Source organism: Drosophila novamexicana, unplaced genomic scaffold, assembly GCF_003285875.2.
Source record: "Drosophila novamexicana strain 15010-1031.04,08,12 unplaced genomic scaffold, DnovRS2.1 tig00000193-arrow-pilon, whole genome shotgun sequence".
NCBI lineage: Eukaryota > Metazoa > Arthropoda > Insecta > Diptera > Drosophilidae > Drosophila > Drosophila novamexicana.
In genome coordinates, this window is record NW_020824787.1 from 7,030,114 (window position 1) to 7,045,625 (window position 15,512).

Below are 15,512 nucleotides of genomic sequence, written 5' to 3' on the forward strand. Positions count from 1 at the left end.
CAATTAAGTTAGTGCAGCAAACTAGAAAATTTAAATGCATATTCTTGATTTAATGTGGCAGCTATTCAAGTTAAGAGATACATAAATGGTCGAAATACACATATTACACTCCAATAAAATTCAATTTTTAGCCGCTAAAGAAACGTTTGACAACCCTGGTGGCGTGCATGCTGTACCCCAACTGCAGGCGACTTAAAACTGATAAAAAAAAAACAAAACATATTTATATATTATATATTTATATATTTTTGTTTTTATTGAAATTTTGTAATTTAGGTGGTCAGTGAATGCGTTCAAATATAAAGTGTATTCCTTCTCGTGCGCACATGCAATATCTTGAATTAATCTTAAAGGGGTCGCGCGGGGGGGGGGGGGGGGGGGGGGGGGTGTGTGCTTGTAAGAATTTGGTGTAAATGAATTGAAGGACTGGGACTCGGACTCGAGCTTAGCAGAACTTCCAACGATTGCCGCACTCGTTGCACATGACAAACGTGGTCATCGGCTCGTCCGCAGAGCGTGTCTGTAGCTGATTGTAGGTGCAGTTGCGCTTTTTGCATTTGCCGCACTTGAGCAGATCGGTTTTGGTGCCCTGAACGGTGGCCAATTGGGCATCGTTGATTGCCTCCTTGACGAACTTTTCGCGCAGCTTCTTCATCTCATCGCTGGCCATTTCCTCGGGCGTCATTTTGGCCAATTGCTTGGCCGAGACGGCGCCGCACATGAAATTGCTGCGCAAGCCGGGATTCTTTGGATCCTTCAGATTGGCGACACGCGATCGTATGCGATTCTTGTACTTCATATCGGTGTTCTTGAACTCCATGTAGATGGCCTCCTCCAGCTCGGCGGCCATCTCTTCAGGCTCGGCACAACCGTCCGGCACTTCGCCAATTTTTAATGCATTCGCCAGCATCTCGCGGCACTTGAGCCGCACGGCGTCCGTCATGCCGCCCGCTGGAAATGATGTTTGTGCCGCGGCGGGCTTCTTCTCCTCGCGCTTATCCTTTGTGGAGTTGCTGCTGCTGCTGCTCGATTTGTCCTTGCCACTCGATGAATTCGACTTGCTGGCACTCGAGGATTTTGTTGCGCTGGAGCCGCTATTGCTATTGCTGCTATCCTTGCTGGCGGCGCTCTCCTTGGGCGTGCCGGGCGGCGCCGGGCTGGCTAGAAAACGTTTCCAATTCTTGATCAGCGTCTTGGCCAGCGCAATCACCTCGTCGTCCTTGCTGCTCTTGCGCAGCTCGTTCACCGTCATGCCGATGCGCGTCTTTGTCAATATCTCCAGATTGATATTGAGTGTCTGCAGCGCCTTCAAGAGATCCAGTGCCTGGTCCTGGCCCTGCACAATCAATTTATTAATCAAAAAGCAACTTGCACTTGTACATTGCTGCATTTGAATTATTTTATTTACTCACTGCGCCATCGCTGGACGTCGATATTTTGCCAATTTTTTTCTGAATTCGAAACACTTCATCCTCGACGCTCATTTTGACAGCCGCTGCGGATAGAATCTATATATGAGAGTATGTTAGAACAGAGGTTATGTTAATTGATTGGCTTTTGTTTTTTAGTTGCTTGGCTAGAATAAATAGGCATAATTGGTCTATTACATTATTTCCCTCCAATAAATGTTGTTTACTAATTTTTCTTTTATGTATTCTCTAGAGTTGCGTGATTCTATTTCGGAGCTAGTTCCAGTGTCGCACACACTGCTCATTTTCTGCACACGTAAGAGTGCCATTTTGAGTTTAACATTAGTTGTCCTACTGTTAACGGTATGGTATTTTTGTGATCGTTGAACGTCGGTCGCACTGCCACACTCTGTTAAACATCAACAGCCATTAAGGACGTAAAGTTTCGAACGGGCGCGGTAGCATTAATATATTATTCAATTTACGCTGGTGTTTGCAAAAATATATATTTCTGAACTTTTGGTGAGTGTGCATAATGTTTATTAAAAGTGCATTTAAAGTTAACATATGATTGATGGCAAAAAAGACTCAAATTTCTTTCGGTTTCTTTTTATACGCTTGTGGTTAAGCCAAATTTGGAATTATCATAAATTTGGATTATGAAGTTTCATTTTATTAAGTGGTTCTCCAATGTCAATTACAAAAATACCATTTCGTGTGATGAGCAAGCCTACTTAGTTAATCGGCAAATATGTTTTTTGTATGTATTTAAATTAGTGCACAACTTAAAGCATGCATGCACATACATGGCTTAAAATGCGTTTCACAATCGCTGCCGAAGTGCTCTCTTTCAATTTCTTTTAATCCCAATCGGCATTCTCGTGTCTCGCTTGTATTTCACCGTTATATATTAGGGTTGTCAAACGACGACAGAAGTGCCTATGTTTCTTGGTATTCTGACAATTCTGCATAGCTCGGCAGCTGATGACAACACTGAATTTTGCAAATAAATATATCGGTTACTCTCCGATCTGTCGTTTCATATTTCTCTCTAAGGCTTTCATTCTAATTTTTCAGTCGTCCAGCTTGGACGTTAACAGCTTGCAAATATACATACAGGAGGTGAGTGCTTAACACAAGAATTTAAAATTGCAAAGAAAACGGTGAAATAACGCTATATTACATTAATACTAAAGTGTGTTGAATTATGTGAAATTACATATTGTAACCTTCAATTTGATTTTACTACATGTTTTGGCATTCGCGCTTGTGCATACTTTTCTTCTTCTTTGGAGCTCCGTTTTAATTGTACTATTTCGGCATTCCCTTTTGCTTTCACGTTTGCTTAATTTTGAGAGCAACAGTTCTTGTGCAGTTGAGTCAATTGTGAACCAGCAAAATTCGTTCAGGATAAACGCGCGCGCATTGTGAATTGGCGAAGAGTGCTCAGAGAGAAGGCCAAGACAATAAACGAATTAAGTTGAACAGCTTTTGGATCGTTTAGTGTAATTTCACTTGCTAAAAATAAATAAGTTTTTCCCATTCAAAAACGTTTCAACAGAATAGAAAAAACTAACCTCAAAAAAAGTAAAATTCGTATAATTCCGAACAAAATACAATCAAAATAGCGGTTCTACGCTTTTATCAATTGTTAATTGTCAATCGAAACACCAATTGAGAGTTTTTTTTTGTGTGTTTTTCTTTATTTTTATCAAATAAGTTTTGTGTTTTTTTTTCATGTTATTTTAAACGAGTTTCTCTCAACGATTTTGTTGAATTGGGCTTGTGTTTTGTTTCATTCTTTGGGCTCAAAATACAATACAATATTAGTCAAAAAATGTATGTTGTATTTTTTTTGGATTTGTTCATCTCTAAATGGATTAGTCGTAAAATTTTGTTGCCGTTCCATGTTTTTTTTTCTCGTTACCAACTTTTTATCATGCAAATACATGCACACATACGTGAGCATGCACATACATATATAGAAGTATATATATGTTAATATATATATATATATAGATTATTTATACAATTTCTAATTGTAATAGCATAAAACTTTACAGGTTTTACAGGATTTGGTTTTATTATGTTTTTCTTGTTTTTTTATTTTTTTTTAAGCGATTTTTTTTCAAACTGATTTTATCATAAGTCGCGTGTGTTCAACTCTACTTAATAAGGTTTTTATATAGTTTTTCTCCGATAGTTAATATAGATTTGTTGTTTTGAATAATGCTTAAATTAAAATTGTTTCATTTTCAGTGTGTGCTTTGATTAAATTTAGTATATACGATGCACATAATTGGATTTATAATTAATATAATAGAGTATGCATCATAGCGGTATACGTATACATATACATATATATACTTGTGTGCATATATATATATAGCATTATTTTTTTTTTTTTAAGAAACAAAATTACAAGTTTTTCAACACATTTGTTTTTTTTTTCCTCTATTTTTTCTTTTAGCATATTTTGTTTTAATTTCCGTACTACCGCGTTTTTTTTTATAGTTTTTTTCCATCGTTTTCTATTTATTATTGTTTTTTTTGTTCATTTATTAATTTTTAAAATACAAGTGTAACACAGTAAAAATTAAAAAAAAAAATGCATTTTTATATGAGGGCATGGCATATAAAAATGTTTAACAAAAATATATGTATGTATGTGTAAGTGTTTTGTATGCGTATGTGTGCATGAAAATGCGCTTCTAAAAACTTTGCCTCCAACAATGAGAAACTCGTGATGTTTATCTTCTTCTTCTTGTTATTAATATTCTCTCTTTTTTTTGTCACTGGAAAGCGGGAAGTGTACTGTGTCTGTGTGTGCGTGTGGTGAGTTTTAATGAACCTTGTGTTGGGTTAAGAAAATGATTGTTAGAGGGGTGGGGGAGGGGGCGGCGTTGGGGTAAAAATATAAAAGAGAACCAACAAATTTACAATGTATCATAGAAATAGAAACTTTGCTCTCTAAATTGCCTTTGCTTAGATTTACAGTTTGCTTTTTGTTAGTTTTTTTTTTTTATCTCCATATTTAATTTATTGTGTATATATATATTTAATTTCTCTCATTTGCTGTGTTGTTGTTTTTTGTTATTGTTTTTATTTATTTATTTTTTTGTTTGCTTTTGGCTTTGGCTGCGCTGCGGCCGCCTTATAATGAAAATTTAACTCTCGCTTACAATTCGTATGTTTGTGTGTGGGTGTGTGTGTGTTGGTGTGTGTGTGTGTGTGTGTTTGATATATTGGTAAACTGTTCTCCTCCTCCTGCTCCTAATACAGACACCAACTCTAAAATTGAATGCACTCCCGGCGCCTGCCACAGCAGCAACAGAAGCAGAAGCGCCCTCCTCCTCCTCTAGCCTAATCTCCAATCGCGCTGCTTAGGCGAGCGTTGGGAATTGGCGCTCATCGTTGACCTTGGGTGCGGCATTCTGTTGCCGCTCGTTGCCAAAACGCTTGCCAGCATGACCACCGCCAATGCCGCCGCCCAAGCCGCGACGTTCAATTGGTGGCCGGCTGCCGCCCTCAAGACGAGCCGATGGACCGCCGCCGCCGCCGCCAATATTGCCGCCATCGGCATTGCCAGCGCCGCCACCGCCGCCGCCGCCGCCTTGTGGTCCGCCGCGATTGCCCTCGTTGCGTGGTCCGCCCGGACGTGGTCCACCACGGCCGCGACCACCGAAACCGCTGCCGCCGCCGCGACGACCGTCATTGAAATTGAACTGAATGTCAAGGACGCGCTGCTGGCGGCCCACGCGCTGCGGATACATGGCAGGATCGTATTCAAGTTCCTCTTCGCTTTCGTTCTCCTTCTTTTTGTTATTGTTCAGCACAATCATTTTCTTCCATTGCGAGGTGTCCTCACCTGTAAAAGCGTTTAGGTTCATTTAGTTTTCAATCCAATTTAATATCGATGAAATATAAACTCAAAATGTGATGCGCTCGGATATTTAAAATTTACATTCGTATTCATTTGACAAACTTTTTTTTAACCGTTTTGAAACACTTGAAATTCTCAGAAGGCATATGCTACTCATACATTAGCTTATTTGTTAGCTTAGAAATGGAAATAGAAAATGGAAACGTCTGAAATATACAAAAATTTCTATATATACAAATTTCACAGCACTGGAATGGATGGAATTAAAGCTTGCTAATTAACGGGCAAATATATTTTTCTATTTCACAGCACTGTCTTTTCTAGCTTATCTCCTACAAATTAATTTGATATTGATCGATTTTGCTAGATATAGTCAAAGGGGGTGATCCCACGATTCCTTATTTTCATTCATGAAAAGGTAGATTAGATGCTTAGATCTATTTCGTTGTCATGTTACCCACCTTCGCCCGCCTTGCGTATGTTGAACTTGGGCTTAATGCGCTGCTGCTGCTGTGCCTTCCATTCGTCCAGGGTTAGCTCTTTGGTCTCCTCCTCTGGCGGTGTCTGCTGCTCATTGGTTTGCTCATTGCCGGACTCATCGGCCTTTCCATCGGCATTGGTATTGTTCGCATTGGTCTCGCCGCCCTCGTTGCTCTTGTTCACATCATCGATGGCTTCCTTAACTGATCCCCAATTGTGGGCGCCAGCTCCGTCGCGTTTGTCGATTGACTTTACACCTGTTTTAACGAAATATTCGAATTTGGTTTTATTTTAAATTCGGACTATACTTTCAATCTAATAAAATATTTCTGTTTTTCTTTTCTTTTACAGCATTGGCAAAGTTCGCTTTTTTTATCAGAAATTTCTTACGACAAATCGGTAAGTGAAAAATGTAACTAATCAACACTTGTAGATATAGTGTTGGAAAATCTCAGATAAGGAACGGGCTATTCGATTTTCTTATCTACGCCGTAACCAAATGTAGCTTTCGTTTTAATAGGGTTTTTTTTAAAGTAAGATCATCTAAAATGTTAGAAAAAGTATTTAAATAGTTAATAGAAATTCCAGTTTAGAGCATGTAACGTTGTGGTTGAGTATATATTAGCAACACACGCCCCCTGCTGCCCGCCCACACTAAGGGCCCCCCCTTCTGTGCGCCCCTGTCTTCAATCATAATGTTCCATGGCGTGGAAAACTGTGTGGGCCTGCCTACATTCAGTGCAGTGTGGGGCAGAGGGACGGGGGCGCCTGCAGAGGAATCAAACTATTTTTAAACATATTTTTCTATACAACAACATATCAGACTAATGAAATGTGCGCGCAACACTCAATTTAGTTGGTGCCTACTCGTTTCTTATTATTATTTTTTTTTTTAATACATTTCTAAAGATATTAATTTTGTAGAAGAGCGAGTAGTTAATTTTGTGGCCAACCTTTTGTTTTGGGGTTAGGGTGTAAACCCCAGCATAAATGCATGTGTATATATGTATGTATATATTGGATGCTCACCAGTTTTGTCGGAGCCCGATTGACGATCAAATTCACGTTTACGATTGGCGCCATCAAAGTTGCGATTCTGACGTGGTGGACGATCGCCGCCAAAGCCGCCGCTGCCGCCGGCGCCGCCGGGTGTGCGATATGATCTAGGATTGCCATCGGCAGCAGCGTTGCCAGAGTTGCCACCTGGAGCGCCATTCTCGCGCACATTGCGGCGATTGTTGCGCTGCTCGCGCGTTACCTCGCTGCCCCCGCCGCCGCCTCCGTTCTGTTGACGAAAATTGACATTACGCTGTTGCTGCTGCTGCTGCCCTTGACCAGTTTCACGTGTTTTGCCCGCAGCAGCGCTGCCAGCATTGCGCGTAGCGACAGCAGCCCCACCTTGCTTGTTGTTGTTAAGTTTGTCATTGTTGTTGCCAGCTGCATTCTTCTTGCCATCATTTTTGTTCAATGCACCTGGTTTGTTTTCCTTTTCGGCTTGATTTGGCTTTTTGGCTCCTGCTGCTGATGCTGCTGTTGCCGCTGCTGCTTTTGGTGCCTTTGCCGTTGGCGCCGTTTTTGTGGTGGCTGCTGCGGCGCCAGTCGCTGGCTGCTGCTTCTTCTTGGCCGCGACAAGATTATCTAATGGATCGCTAACATCATCGTCCATGAACAAAAGTTCATAACGATTATTACCGGCGCTATCCATGTTGTTGTTGGGCTGCTGTTGCTGCTGCTGCTGTTATTATTGTATGGCAATATATCTTCCAATTGATTTTTCCACACACAACTGATTTTATGCAAAAATCACACACAGAATTTCAAGAGTGTTTCTGTCAGGAAAAAACTCGTGTGTGTTTGGTCGCTGCTGCTGCGCCTGTATTTGTGTGTGTCTGTATGTGTGTTGTGTGTTGGTGTATGTGAGAATATAGAAGAAATACGTTTTTTTAGTCTTGCTTTTTGCTATTTTTTCTTTTCTTCGTCGTCGTGTGGTTGCCTGGCTGCGCTCTAACCTTAATTTTCTGCGTTTCTGCTTTGGCTGCTACACACTAACGTGCACATATACATATACCACTCAAACGCACATGTGTTCTACTACCAAAAGAAGGCAAGGCGAAAAAAAACGCAAGCATGCTGTGTATACATACACAGAACAGAGCAACTCACGTTTTTCGTTTAACATAATTGCGCCTCAGCGCTTAACATTGCGCTCGTTTGCGTTTGTGAATGGCAAAAACAGAATGCAGTGTTGTGTTTAGTAGACTGTTAGCATTGCTGTTAAAAGCGTTGCATTTGAATTTTTGCGCTCTGATATATATGTTGCTGTGTTTAGTGAGCGATATACAAATTCTACAATTCATTTATTTGCATATAGACTAATTTAGTTGAAACTATTGCTAAACTGTTGAAGCTGTCGTTTATTTACAATTTGAATATAATTATATTAATATATGTTATCTTCCCAAAGCAGTTAACGACGAACTAAAACCATGTCCGACTGGGATGATGAGGTAAGTTAAAAAGAAGGGCATAATACAAAAAGTGTACTATAGTTACAATTTACATTAATGCTTAGCCTGACTGCACCAATCAGCCTATACACAAACCCCACGTTGATGATAAGTGGGAAAGCAAAGGGGAGGCATCATCCAATAAGAAGACAGTGTCGGAATGGAGCGATGAAGAAGTAGCTGTTGACAATCGTCAAGGTGCCGATGGCAATGGCAATGGCAAGGGCTATCGTGGGGATGGCCAAGGAGGTGGCTATCGCGGACGTCGCGATGATGGCCAAGGAGGCGGCTATCGAGGACGGCGTGAAGACGCTGATGCAGGCGGCTATCGTGGACGACGTGATGGCGGCGAAGGAGGAGGCTTTCGTGGACGCCGTGACGACGGCGAAGGAGGAGGCTATCGTGGACGTCGTGACGACGGCGAAGGCGGAGGCTATCGCGGACGCCGGGATGACGGCGACGGAGGTGGCTACCGCGATAAACGTGACAACGACGATGGTGAGTAAACTACATGATATTCCATAAAACCATGAGGGCTAGGAAATAATTTGGGTTTAACTCCAAATTGACTCGGGAACGGTTTAGACCAACTATTAAGATAGTGTTCTACATTTGAACCATAACAACAAAGTATGGATCTTTTGAAGGTTATTAAAGTTTTGTCTCGAAATTTACGAAATTATCTAATTCAAGGAGCCTTGTTTCGATTTCATATAATAGAAACTTACATGAACATTTATCAGTATTTGTAGGGGGTATTTAAATTTTGTCATTAACTTCGAATTCGAATTACTATCATCAAGTCTTGTAATTGGTAAACAAAATGAATAAAATAAGCAAAATAAGCATATGCATGGAGCTTCCATAGAGGTAGTCGGGGTATACTAAATGAATGACCGTTTGCTACTCAAGATAATATATGCTTAGAAGATAATAATATTTTCAATGTGGTCCGTAAGGGTGTAGATATACTTTTAGTAGCTGTTGTTCGTCTTTGTGCATTTAGCAAAAGCAGCAACTATCGTAAGATAGTTTCTCATGTGATGTAACTGAATATCTATATGTCGAACTATATGTTTGTGTGTCGTTTGTTCTTGTATCTCGTCTCAACTATTGTAACGCTAACAGTGGCTCAGCTGATGCTCAGTGGAACCGGCCATGGCCCGCGCGTGCCGAACAGCTACGATGCGGACACGGTGTCTAAATATATTGAGAGTCTCAACCTAAATGTACCCAACCAGTCGCTGGTCAAGCTGCGTGAGCAGCGCGACTATTTGCTAAAATCTTTCAGTTCGCTGGTGAACAGTGAATGGAATTCGGTTCAGGAATCCGAGCGTAAGCAGCGCCAGGAGAAGTTTAAAAAGTTGTGCGCCGCAGCTGCCGTCAGTTCGGATCGTGTTATGGCAGAGGTGGCTCAATTGCTGGAAGCATCCGAAAAAGAGCTGCAGCAGTTTAGGGGTTTGCCGTTTGGAGGGGGAACACGTGCCGAGCAGTTCATTGACGACGCAATTGTGGTGCCGTGCGCCCAGCAAAGACGCGAAATGTCAATGGCTGCGTCAACAATTCCAATAACAAAAGCGCCAGAAACAACAACAACAGCAACACCTGACAGAAGAGCATCAGAAACAAGAACGCCTGTTAGAATGTCCAATGTACGGGCACGACGCGAAGAAACTGTTGCTGCGCCCCAAAAAAGCTTGGATCAGGCCATACAGCTCATCAGAAAAGTGCTCAAGAGAGCCGCATCTGAGTATGAACTAAATGGTGGCAAACTGGAGCTTGCAACGGACGAGGCAATGCCAACAATGACACCAATGCCAAGCGACGAGCAGCGACAACAAGAATTTCCAGTACGGTGGCTATCTGAGAATTTTATGCAGCTGCGCGAAATGCGTAAGCTGCGCTCTTATAATCCCAGCGAAATGTGCGAGGAGCTGCCCTGGCCGGATCTGGAAGACAATCCGGTCTGGATGTACAACAAACAGCCGCCGGTATCAGCAAGAGCTTGGCTTGTGCCAACGGCGCCAGAGCAGCAGCAAATGCGGCAGCAGCAGCAGCTGGAGCTGGTTCGGGACCAAGATGAGGCAATCAGTGTAGCGCCTTTACCGAGCCGGGTTCTACAATCGCACAGTCAGTACACACCAGACCGGGACAGATTGCTGTCGGATGTTCAGGACAGTCAAGCTGGTGCCACACCACTCGCACCCAGAAATGTCGCACAACTAATCTCCAATGTTGGGTATACAACGCAAACAATTCGCTATCTCTCTCTCTCTCTCTCTCTTTCTCTCTCTCTTTTTCTCTCGCTTTCTATTGTATCTCCCAATCTCTGTCTCTGGCAGTGTGTCTCTTTGCACTTACCTTATGCCAACTGCCTTGCCTGCATTAGTCTAGATATGGAAACAACAGCCAATTCGATGGAATGGTATATTCTTACACACACACAACTTTTATTTTGGGTACTAACAATTTTGACATACACTCGAAACATTTGTGACAAACTTGAAAATGAATTAAATGTGTTTATGTTTGTGTGTATTGCCAGAAACACTTACTATATATATATATATATACATATTGTCAGGTATTAACCGGCTAAGCTCGGATTTTATATTTCACCCGTGGGAATACTAAGCTGAGTCTGTTTTGCCATTTAACTTATCGAGTGAACGTCTTGTGACACTCTATTTTCTCTGTAAGATCTGTAAGCCGTTTGGAGGAATGAGTAAGAAAAAGTTGGATACAACCATTCCCACAAATCCCATAGTCTCGCTTTGGCATTTACTAAGATTTTCGGCCTTCAAATAAGAAGTATAAAGTACAATTTTCTTTTTGCCAGCTTTTAATGCCAACATTTGGTGCTCACGCCTTCAAGCGAAGAGCTTTAAATTGAGCTTAAACGAATACCTTAAAAACCGCTTCAACTATCAGTTATATCTAACAATTGATACTTCCCATTTGTATATCTCGCATGCTCATCTATTTTCGCTCAACTTCACATTTCTATTTCAATGTTGATATTCATGATTGGTACTCACAAACACTCACACAATTCACAGCCTACTTTCCATACCGACTGGCGAGAGTCAGGCAGCCAGCTTAACGGACGAAGGTCTGCATACTTTGTACCCACCAGTGCCAGTGGTATCGCCTATGTTGGGCGAGAGAGGTGCTACTGGTGGGGAGAACAATACCTCAACGTCGCTGCCGTTGCGTTCACGTCATGCGCTCGCATCGTCCCTATTGCAAGCGTATCGCACCCAGTTGCCGGCCATCGATGAGGAGCAACAGAATCAGAAACGAGTCACAACGCCGCGTGTGCTTGAATTGAATGAGGATTACACGGCAGAAACAGCAACAGCAGAAACAGTAGCAGCAGCAGCAGCAGCAACAACGGATCAAGCTGATGCAATTGCTCCCAATACTCCAATTTCATTTGCGCCGCCAGCAAATACTACACCACCATTGACTCGCGATTGGGCCTCAATTTTTCGTCAACGCACAGAGTTTCCAAATTATGTACTCAGTCCTAGCTCAACAACAACAACAACACCTCAACTTCCTCCCAGACGCCGACGCAGACGCAGGCGTCCAGCGACGGTAGCACAGCCGCCCAGCGATGATGAGGTTATGCTCGGATTTTTGAATAATATGTTCCAGGAAAGATGGTCACAAATAGAGCAACAAACGAATGCAGTCGACGTCGTCCCGCATCAAGCGGATGAAATGCCAGCAGAAGTGCCGCTGCCGCCGCCGACTGAGCCAACAGCTGGCACGGAGCCGCCGGCATTACCCATGCAGACCGATGAGCTTCCCGACAGGTCAGCAGCAGCGGCAGAAGGCATAGAGCCGCAGGTATTACCAATGCAGACGGATGGGCTGACTGAAAAGCTACCAGCAATGGCAGAAGCCATAAAGCTGGCAACAACCTCTATAAATTTGGCTGATTTGCCGGAAAGACCGATTGTGACGGCCATTGAAGTTATATGCAAACCGCCCAGTGCAATTTCAGATGCTGGACAATTAGTTAATCTGACAGAAGTAAGCACCACTGGTAGCCCGATCTTGGTGGACGCTGATCAATGTGCGGAAATGAGACAATTCACCAAATCGGAACGTGTAGAACGTGAGCTTCGTGAAGACCTAAGCTTTTTAGTGGAGCACAAGCACTTGCTGCGTGTCATGGTGGATCAAACTAAGCATTTGAGTGATAAACAGCAGCGGGAAGATCAGCTACGAAATTATCAATCGCTCGCAAACAGATCCCATCCCACAGTGGAGGCCGATGAGAGCGGGGAAGCACAGAACATTCGGTATGTTGCATTGCCTGCTATATACACATACGATCCGCAAATGATCTTGGAAATGCCCGAGTGGAAGCCTCGTGTTGTGCACAATCTGCTCGGAGCACTGATCAGGAACGACCAGATTGACATGCGTGCGACTGGATTCATCGAGACGCGCATGGAGGCAGCATTTGCTTTTCGTGTGCTCCTCGAGCTGAAGGCAGCCAATATAATTAGTCTAAGCCCCGATGCGCGGTATGCCTCGCTACTTTAAGTCGCCGAAATGACGTCCTTTGACTTTGGATTTCATATATATAGTTTATAAATATAAAAAAGAAAACAACAAAAAAATATTAAGAGCGTAAGACGAGCCTTGCATAGATATCAAAGAAGATATATATCTATACATATCTAATTTGCAGTTAGTTCCAAAATGATCAATCTAAAAAAAAAGTATACTTTATTCGATTTCGACTGGATTTTATATTTTAGTTTATAAATAAAAAGAAGTATAGCAATAAATAACGTATATTAATGTTGTCTCGTTTGCTTGCATGTTTAACAAATATCGCATTGTAGTTGTACTTTGTGAATTTCTATTTAATTATAATTCTAATTTTGAAATCCATTAGGCGAAGATCGTCGTGGCGGCTTTGTTCGTGAACGCGGTGGCTTTGAACGTCGCCGTCGCGACGACGGCGACATGAACAACAATCAGGAGGATGGCGGCGAGGATTGTGAAAAGAAGGCCAGGGAGTTTTATATACCACCCGAGCCGACCAATGACGAGACCGAAATGTTTAGCACCGGCATCTCGTCGGGCATTAATTTTGCCAAATACGATAATATTCCCGTCAAGGTATGTCGAGTCAAGCAATTGCTGTAACTTAACTCACAAATCATGATATGCATTTCAGGTGACTGGCGAAAATGTGCCGCAACCCATTAAGAACTTTGAGAGCGCGCGATTGCGCGGCATTGTGCTGGAGAATGTGGTCAAATCGGGCTATGTGGTGCCCACGCCCATACAGAAGGTATCGATACCTGTAATTGCCGAAGGACGTGATTTGATGGCCTGCGCCCAGACGGGCTCCGGCAAAACGGCCGCCTTTTTGCTGCCCATACTCAACAACATTCTGGATGAGAGTCATGATCTAGAGATTGGCAAGCCGCAGGCGGTGATTGTCTCGCCGACGCGTGAGCTCGCCATACAGATCTTTAACGAGGCTCGAAAATTTTCGTTTACCACATATCTGAAGATAAGTCTCGTTTATGGCGGCACCTCGTTCAAATATCAGAACGAGTGCATTACCAAGGGTTGTCATGTGCTGATTGCCACACCGGGTCGTCTTCTTGATTTTGTGGATCGCACATTCATAACATTCGATGATACACGTTTCATTGTTCTCGACGAGGCCGATCGCATGCTGGACATGGGCTTCTCGGATAGTATGCGCAAGATAATGCATCATCAGACCATGCGTGCGGAGCATCAGACATTGATGTTCTCGGCTACGTTCCCGGAGGAAATCCAGCGCATGGCTGGTGAATTTTTAAAAAATTATGTCTTTGTTACCATTGGCGTTGTCGGCGGCGCCTGCTCCGATGTGCAGCAGACCGTCTACGAGGTCAACAAGTTTAACAAACGCTCCAAATTGATGGCAAGTCAAATGTATACATTCTTTATTTGTTTCTTTTAACTAGTCTGGTTTTATTTTGTAGGAAATATTACGCGAAGGCGCCGATGGCACCATTGTCTTTGTGGAGACAAAGCGTGGCGCTGATTTTCTCGCCTCGTTCTTTTCGGAAACCGAATTCCCGACCACCTCCATACACGGCGATCGCCTGCAGAGTCAGCGCGAGCAGGCTTTGCGCGACTTTAAGACTGGCACCATGAAGGTGCTCATTGCCACATCGGTTGCCTCGCGTGGTCTTGGTTAGTCGGCTTTTACACCCTTCCAAAAATATACATATACTTATCGTATTGCATCCTTTTGCAGATATTAAGAATGTAAAGCATGTTATCAACTATGATATGCCCACCAATATTGATGATTATGTGCATCGCATTGGACGCACTGGTCGTGTGGGCAATAGTGGACGTGCCACATCATTCTTTGATCCAGAACAGGATCGCACACTTGCCGCTGATCTGATCAAGATCTTGGAGGGTTCCGGCCAAGAGGTGCCGGAGTTTCTTAAGGAAATTGGCGGCGGCAGCAGCAGCTATTGTAGCTCCAAGTTTGGCGGCATTGATGTTCGCGGCGGTGTTAGTATTTATTTTATAATATCTATTGTTATTACCTGTAGAGAGATTATGGTAACTGACGTCATGACTATATATATTCTTGATCAGTATCTATAGCCTAATGAATATGTAAAATCATGTCATGGGAATAAGCGATCGAAAGTTAAGTTTCTTTATAAACAATTTATGTTTGATATTTTAATCAAACTTGGCATTTGCGAGCTCTGACATGATCTTAACATACCATACCTATATATATATATATATATATATATATATGTATATACTATATGGCTTTTTAAGATGCTTTCTTCCAAGCTAGCCGTAAGGGTATTCAATTTCAGTTTGCTAAAAATTAATTTTTTTTTTCCCTTCCACAGGCTAAAAACGGGCACATTGACAACTTGGAGGAAGAGGAGGAATGGAATTAAATTAGTATTCTATATAATATGCATATACTTTTAAAGCACTTTGACTAGATCTTCATCATATTTCACACCCAAAAACCCAACAAATCTATCAAATATTTCAATTGTGCTTTCTTCATACAAAAACAAAATTCATCGCGAACAAAGATAATTTATGTAAATCTTATATAAACATTGATATATACGTAAAACAATATTATATGAGTTACATATAATTTGTATTGGCAATGCAAATAATGAATGTTGCATTCAAATTATTAATTTCATTAAA

General features: G+C 42.2%; 3 protein-coding genes across 6 annotated transcripts; 1 reads left to right on the forward strand and 2 right to left on the reverse strand.

Annotated features, from left to right (window-relative positions):
- Positions 1 to 374: 374 nt before the first annotated feature.
- On the reverse strand, positions 375 to 1,690 carry LOC115759208 (transcription elongation factor S-II). The gene is made up of 3 exons (XM_030700099.1): positions 1,608 to 1,690; positions 1,413 to 1,508; positions 375 to 1,336 (listed from the first exon to the last, which is right to left on the reverse strand). The coding sequence occupies exons 2-3, from the start codon at positions 1,482 to 1,484 to the stop codon at positions 446 to 448; spliced, it is 963 nt and encodes a 320-aa protein (XP_030555959.1). The 5' UTR covers positions 1,485 to 1,508; positions 1,608 to 1,690; the 3' UTR covers positions 375 to 445.
- A 161-nt stretch (positions 1,691 to 1,851) lies between these two features.
- Positions 1,852 to 15,512, forward strand: LOC115759206 (ATP-dependent RNA helicase vasa). 4 transcript variants are annotated; one of them, XM_030700097.1, is made up of 9 exons: positions 1,852 to 1,931; positions 6,124 to 6,171; positions 8,237 to 8,279; positions 8,345 to 8,777; positions 13,198 to 13,424; positions 13,483 to 14,226; positions 14,288 to 14,501; positions 14,566 to 14,834; positions 15,194 to 15,512. In XM_030700097.1, exons 3-9 carry the CDS (start codon positions 8,259 to 8,261, stop codon positions 15,242 to 15,244), a joined length of 1,959 nt encoding a protein of 652 aa, XP_030555957.1. In that variant the 5' UTR covers positions 1,852 to 1,931; positions 6,124 to 6,171; positions 8,237 to 8,258; the 3' UTR covers positions 15,245 to 15,512. The 4 variants fall into 4 exon arrangements, with proteins under 4 accessions (XP_030555957.1, XP_030555954.1, XP_030555955.1 ...); XM_030700094.1 differs by having other exon boundaries at positions 8,240 to 8,279; XM_030700095.1 differs by lacking the exon at positions 1,852 to 1,931 and adding an exon at positions 2,475 to 2,531.
- Positions 4,616 to 10,798, reverse strand: LOC115759207 (RNA-binding protein FUS). The gene is made up of 4 exons (XM_030700098.1): positions 10,641 to 10,798; positions 6,802 to 7,661; positions 5,754 to 6,029; positions 4,616 to 5,277 (listed from the first exon to the last, which is right to left on the reverse strand). Exons 2-4 carry the CDS (start codon positions 7,475 to 7,477, stop codon positions 4,793 to 4,795), a joined length of 1,437 nt encoding a protein of 478 aa, XP_030555958.1. The 5' UTR covers positions 7,478 to 7,661; positions 10,641 to 10,798; the 3' UTR covers positions 4,616 to 4,792.